Source organism: Physella acuta, unplaced genomic scaffold (assembly GCF_028476545.2).
Source record: "Physella acuta isolate Inbredline_101_S28 unplaced genomic scaffold, ASM2847654v3 ptg000063l, whole genome shotgun sequence".
NCBI lineage: Eukaryota > Metazoa > Mollusca > Gastropoda > Physidae > Physella > Physella acuta.
The window spans coordinates 1,185,001-1,192,640 of NW_026731583.1; the positions used below are offsets into that span (position 1 = coordinate 1,185,001).

Below are 7,640 nucleotides of genomic sequence, written 5' to 3' on the forward strand. Positions count from 1 at the left end.
CATCCATCCATCCATCCATCCATCCATCCATCCATCCATCCATCCATCCATCCATCCATCCATCCATCCATCCATCCATCCATCCATCCATCCATCCATCCATCCATCCATCCATCCATCCATCCATCCATCCATCCATCCATCCATCCATCCATCCATCCATCCATCCATCCATCCATCCATCCATCCATCCATCCATCCATCCATCCATCCATCCATCCATCCATCCATCCATCCATCCATCCATCCATCCATCCATCCATCCATCCATCCATCCATCCATCCATCCATCCATCCATCCATCCATCCATCCATCCATCCATCCATCCATCCATCCATCCATCCATCCATCCATCCATCCATCCATCCATCCATCCATCCATCCATCCATCCATCCATCCATCCATCCATCCATCCATCCATCCATCCATCCATCCATCCATCCATCCATCCATCCATCCATCCATCCATCCATCCATCCATCCATCCATCCATCCATCCATCCATCCATCCATCCATCCATCCATCCATCCATCCATCCATCCATCCATCCATCCATCCATCCATCCATCCATCCATCCATCCATCCATCCATCCATCCATCCATCCATCCATCCATCCATCCATCCATCCATCCATCCATCCATCCATCCATCCATCCATCCATCCATCCATCCATCAATACATTTCGCTTTACCAGAACCTGTTTCAGTTTCGAAAGGGGAAGGGGGAGGGATTGGGCGGAGGGTCGAGTCGACCTGGACGGAACTTTTTTAGGGGCGTAATTTACCTATATTAAAACTTTAAAAATGAAAAGGAAAAAGGGTAGAAAAATGATACGAAAGAAAAAAGAGAAAAAAATAAATGAGAAGAGAAAAAGAATCAAAATAGAAAATCTTTTATAACTTATAAGGTGTCAACCATTGATGCCGTCGACAAAAAAAATTGAATTTTAGATTTCCCCTCCCCCCCCCCCTCAGCCTGTCCACGTTCACAAACATTTAGAAGCCCTCTCATAATCATGCTGTAAAATTCATTAACATGTTATGTGTACCTTTCTAAATTATTAATTAATTTCTTATGCCGGCGATATGGTTACCTTTCTGACACATTTCTTCACCCTTTGTGCTAAGGCTATTTCCAATGCAAATGCAGTGACATTTTATGACTGTTTTTTATGACTATAAAAAAAATCAAAAGAATGTATGGAACTCGCTGGATAAAAATCATACTGTTGAAAAACTGTGGCTTTACATTTAGATGTAATTGATTGATTTAGATTAATTTATATCATATCATATCTATATTTATGGAGCCCCAAATTTCAAGAAATCGACAACGCGCATTAGCATCTACATACAAAAGGTTTAGAATTGGATTGCTGCGCAGCAAAAAATGAAGTGTCTATTTAAATATTTTTAGCAAGAAAAAAAAATATAGTGGAAAAGGCCCAGACAACAGCGTAGACGAAAAAAAAAAGTCGAAAAAGATCGTCGCGTTCCGCTTGGAGAATTTAAAAAAAGAAAACTGAATATTAGTTCTTGACGATTTGAAGAAAGTAGTTTCTTTCAGCTGTTTTTTTGTAATATTGGGAACTATTCATTTTATTTAAATTGATATCCGAAAAAAAAACGCCATCTTCCTTCGATTGGTTCTAGGGGGGGGGGGGGGCTTCTGTTCCCCATGCGTACCACATTGATGGTCTCGTATTGAAACGGTGATATCACAACTTTTGAGTATATTGTTAACTCAAAATGATAAAATGTGGGTTTATTAATAATGCTAACATTATATTTAAATTATTGAAGTGGATTTTCATTAGATAACATCTATTTTAGGAATCGGAAAGCTGCTTAAACCGTAGTACTTTAAATAGTATGTAAAATAATTTTCTTGAAATTTGAAGAAAATATATGCTAAAAGTTGTATATCCCATTTTTATATAGCTTCGACACTGCGTTGGTATAAAGATTACTTTAAAGGTAAGATGTAAAATTTGAAGGTAAGAACCATTTAATTAATTACACTTAACATCATACTAAAAGCTTGTTATAGTGAACCTTTTTAATATCTGCTAGATCTATTTTATAAACCATACATTAATAACAACACATACATTAATACTTCGACAGTTAAATTATTTTATAACCCTTAACAACACATACATACATAGCCTCCCGGGGCGCCACCCTTGCGAAATTTTAAAAAAATATTGTTTTACAGAAACCTCACCTGGAGTGTTCTAATCAACTCCCAAAAGTTTGATGGCGATCAGATGAACGGCCTTAAACTGTAATCGACTTTTATTTTTATATACCGTATATAGAGAAAAATCGCACCCACCCGTGGCGCCGCCCTTGCTAAATTAAAAAAAAAAGATTTTTTTTTTTTGCAGAACCATTTCCTGCAGTGTTATAATCAATCCACAAAGTTTCATGGCGATCGGAAGAACGGTGTAAAACCGCAATCGCCTATAATTTTTGCACAGAAATTTCCCCTGGAGTGTTCTCATCAGCTCCCCAGTTTTATGGCATTCGGACGAATGGTGTCGAGCCACATCCGACTTTTTTTTTATATTCCGTAAATAGAGAAACATCGCATACTCCCGGGGAGCCGTCCTTCGCGAAATTAAAAGAGATTTTTTGCAGAACCCATACCTGGATTGCTCTAATCAAATCCACAGAGTTTCATGCGATCAGATGAACGGTGTCTAACCGCAATCGACTTTTATTTCAGATATACCGTATACAAAGAAAGAAAATCGCGCCTTACCGGGGCAACACGCCTGCGAATTTGAAATTTTCGTTAAACAGAAACTTCCCACGGGGTATTCTCAACAACTTCTAATAGTTTCATTGCGACGGATGAAAGGTGTAGTAATGCATAAAAGACAAACAAACAGACATATACACATATATATATGTATATATATATATATATATATATATATATATATATATATATATATATATATATATATATATATATATATATATATATATATATGCAATTTTAGAAAATAGTTAGATTACTTACATAAATACATGCCTTAATGCCACATATAAACCTATTTATATCTTCACTTGCCTTTAAAACTTTTTTTTATTGGTAAATTACAACATAAGCTATGCCCTTTGAGTAATCGTCGCGAATAAATAAATAAATCACACAAAAAATATATGGTCACAGAAAAAATTATCCCAGACAAAATATTTCACGGACAAATAATCTCAATGACAAGTAGGCTATATCAAGACGAAAGACCTCAGGAAATATATCGCAGACAAAATGTCTTCTGAAAAATATGAAAATATTTGTAATGATTTTAGACGATTTTAACATGTTTACATTAATAGTCATATGGTTTTGATTTACTTCATTTAAACATTCGTAGACAGGCCCTTGACGGAGACAGGCCCTTAGGGAGAAAACATCCGCTCTCCGTATACAATACAATAATCGTCTAAAATCAATAGTAATTGTAATATATCGGTAATACCTTGGTGATTGACGTAGGCCCAGTTGCAGAACGCTAGATTGTAACCCTAAAGTCTCGAGTTCGTATCCGGGTTCATGTTAGTAGAATTTCCCTAAGTACACTTAACTGATGGTTAGTTAACTTACGTTAGGTAAAGTAAAGACAGCTCGGCATTGTGCTACATTGACGGAAACAGGTAAACTGTACATCAACTCCGATAAACTTTATTTTAGTGATAGGCTAAAAAAAAAAGGTTATTTAAACTACAGTGGTCATTGCGGAGCAAAGTTATTCTTAGTGTGCATACAAACTAAGCAGAACTAGTAATGATTTCCAGTTATGGCCCGTTGTTTTACATCGTAGAAAGACCTCTGCACTTTTAAGAAGTCAAATGTACACTAACCTACAGCTAGAAAAGAAACGTTAGAGTTACAATTGTGTCGATTATGCAATAAAAACATTGGTTTTATGTTACGAACTTGAAGAACAATTACTTTTTTAAAAACATATAGAGATATTTTGTCTGTGATCATGTGTCCGTGATATTATTTGTCATGGCATATTTTGCACTGAGATCTTGGTCAGTGAGCTCCTTATCTGTTTATATTTATTTTTCTTTCTTAAAGAGCAACACGAAGTTATGGAGTGTCAACCAGGAGAGGATGAAGGCAGTCTGGCAACATACTTGACAACATGTAAAAAAAACCCAAACCACACTGGGTTTATTCCATTAACAGATTTCAGCTTTGAACATATCACTATCACAAACAGCATTGACGAACTGTATAACATGATCAAGTTTACAGCAGATCTAACAGTAAGGATAGCTGTCACCTATACTAGCCCAAAGAGAGCGCTATTTGTACCAGATACAAATGCTCCTTACCCTTGCTCGCATTTGAGAGGTAAAAGTTGCTTAAGAACTGGAACAGGTATAATTACCGGCATCTCTAAATATCAAGATGAAGAAGGTAACACATGTCAATGCAAGGGGTGTAAGAAATCAGACACTCCTCAAAGCACCTGGTGGAGTGTGGGTGTGATGACAGCCACCCACGTGGTGTTTGACGACAGCGAGGCTGAGAGTGCCACATGCAGGCTGTTCTTTGACCAGGCGGACAGTCCAGTTGTGACGTTAGATGGCTGGAGAATGTGGGACATGAGCATCAAGGGAGACACCTGCAGATTTTCTTGTGCCTCACATGACATGGAATTGTACGAGAAAGTCAAGAAAATGTACAACAGTTACCTGTATTGTCCACACAAGTTTGAAGAAGGCGTGTCTTTTATAGTGTCACATCCACACGGCTGCTCTAAGCAAGTCTCTATAGGAACATATGAGAAGCAACACATCCAGAAGCCCCAAGAGTGGTACAAATGTACCAAGTACACGTATGAGATGAGTACATGTCCAGGAAGTAGCGGGGCTTATGTTTTCTCTAGCGACACCTTGCTTGTACCTCATGTCCACAGTGGATGTAAGGATAAGATCAACTGCAGTGGGGAAGGCTATCAGCAAGTCTATAGTTAAAACAGTAATAACTATATCTAATCATTTTCTGTTTAAGAAAATAAAATAATACTGTTAATTTCACTGACGCAGAATATAAAAGAAATGTTGAGAATAAAATTTCAGTTGTGTACAAATACTGATAAACATAGCATTCATGTTTTTCCAATAATAAGCAAGTAATTTTTAATGTATTATATATCTATGATTCCATAAACTAAAATTAACAAAAAAGGCCGAAATTTTTTAAAAAGATATTAACGCAATATTGTGTTATTTTCTGATGTTTTTATTGGAGTAGTTTGTAAGTTATAATTTCATGTTTAATAAAGCGTGCTATATTTTTAAAAATATCAATAATTGCATAGGACTATCAAAAACGTCTATATAAATGTGGTTTCTGTTGATACTTTTATTTGTAGTGTAACATAGTTGCAGAACAATACCTAAGTAATCAGTTAAGTTTAAAACAATAACAGAACGATATATGTAAATTCATTACTAGCTTAAAAATTTTCGGGTGTCTCAACAATTAAAAATATTTGATTGTTTTTAAATTTACTCAGTGTGATAAAGTGCTACTACAGAAAATGGCTACCTACAATTATTGCTTATAGTATTATTGATCAATAATTACAGGCTGTTCATTATCTATTTTAAAAATAATTCGCTTAAATTTTCCTTATAGGATTGTTTCGGGCGTGAGAAATTGCGGATTCTTATATATAACTGTCATAAGCTCTACATAGATTACTTTTTTAGTTTTATTTCTTTCATTATTTTTATATCACTGAAAATAAATTTTTGTAATATTTTATTTTAATGCATTGAAAAAGTATGCTTATAGTAAAGTGTAATAATAGAAAATTGATTATATATTAATTCAATTAGTAAAGTCGCATGACAAAATCCATTTACCCATAATGAACGTGAATATTTGTAATTTTACATTTTCGCCATATAGATCTTGTTTGTTAAGATAATCTATGTTATGGTCATTTGACTATGCTAAGCAATAGCAATTGTATTTAGCTTAATTAAGAAAGACATAAAAATCTTATTACGCAGAGGATCTATACATTCCCCTTAATTTAGTATGTAGGCCTTAAGTTGCTTAAGTGATATTTACCAAGTAAACCACATACATATTTTATCATTACATGTGATGCAATCGTAAGCATTATGAACACGATTTTCCTGTATTATATTGTTTGCCTGATGGACCCCGTTATATAGGCTGCCGACAAAAGGGCTCCAGTGAATAAGGCTCCTGACATATAGGCTCCCGCCATTTAGTTTCTCAACAAAACAGCCCCTGTCATTACGACTCCCGACACACAGGCTCCTGTCATTTTGGTTCACGACAAATAGGCTTTTGTCAATTTGACTCTCGACAAAAGGACCACTGACAATACGGTTTCTGTAGAGAATAAGTCCCCGGCAAAACGGCCTCATTGAATATGACACCTGCCATCAATATTCTTTAGAGTTAGCTTATCCAACACTCTTTAGTAATACAACGTATGCATCTTTTGTTCGGCTGGCCTTATTTTTATAATAGTTTATCTACTATACGAAATAGTATGTTTTAATTTAAGGGTCATCTCTCTATGACTTCCATAATTGAGTCGGTTATAGGCTGTTCCAACTCAGTGTTTGGGGAAAAGGGTCCACGTTGTACCTTCCTACCTCCAGTATGCTTGTAGGTTATCAAAACAAAATGTTGTTATCATGTAAACATCATTTATATCATACATTTACTTTTCTTTGCTCGCTTTTAAGCAACAGATCTTTTCTGTTGTAAATTAAACATTATCACAATTTTAGAATTGGTGGAATTTCGCTGTTAAGGACTAGATTTGTTTGTGAATTAATGTTGGTTCATGAAAAACAATTTCATTCGGGCATTTAAAAAGAGTTTATAGTGGTAGTGGATATAGGACAAAATGGTTACTTTTATGCCAATAGTGGTAATACGATTCATTTGTCTTTAGTCAATATGTCGGGAGTCATTTTGTCGGAAGCCAATATATCGGGAGTCCATTTTTCGGGAGCCTAAATGTCGGGAGCCCATTTGTCGGGAGCCAATAAGTCGGGGCCCTTTCGACGGGGCGATTTGACGGGGTCAAATTAACGGGGCCGTTTTGACGGGGCCGTTTGTCCCGGGCCGTTTTGGAGGTGTACCAATTAAAGTGTAATACGGTGCGCAATAAAGTAAAAACGTAATACAGTGTGTCATAACATTAAGTGTAATACGGTGTCCTATGGAATTAATATTGTAATACACGGTGTATCATAGAATTAATATTGTGTTACACGACATACTATAGAATTAGCCTAGTGTACACGGCATATCATTGAATTATTCGTGTGTAGTTTCATGAAATGTGTACCAATGTTTCCTCTTACTTGTTACTGAGATATAATTGTCTCATTTCAATAAAAGATTTACTGACATACAATCGAATTTGTTTATTTAGTACATTCTATGTGTGTCCTGTGACATTTTATTAAAATAAATCTAAACTGCGTTTGGAAAAAAACCTCCTTGATCAACACAAAAAAAATATAATGACCGCAGCGATGCAGAAGGGTAGCGACCCTTTTTGGCGCCCGGGGCGAAATGTACATTTTACGGCATAAAATAGTTAT

At 35.7% G+C, this 7,640-nt stretch overlaps 1 protein-coding gene across 1 annotated transcript; it reads left to right on the top strand.

The window, feature by feature from the left end:
- The first annotated feature begins 4,118 nt into the window (after positions 1–4,118).
- Positions 4,119–5,009, top strand: LOC131950696 (uncharacterized). Its single transcript, XM_059312924.1, has one exon. The coding sequence runs from the start codon at positions 4,119–4,121 to the stop codon at positions 5,007–5,009; it is 891 nt and encodes a 296-aa protein (XP_059168907.1).
- Positions 5,010–7,640: the final 2,631 nt, after the last annotated feature.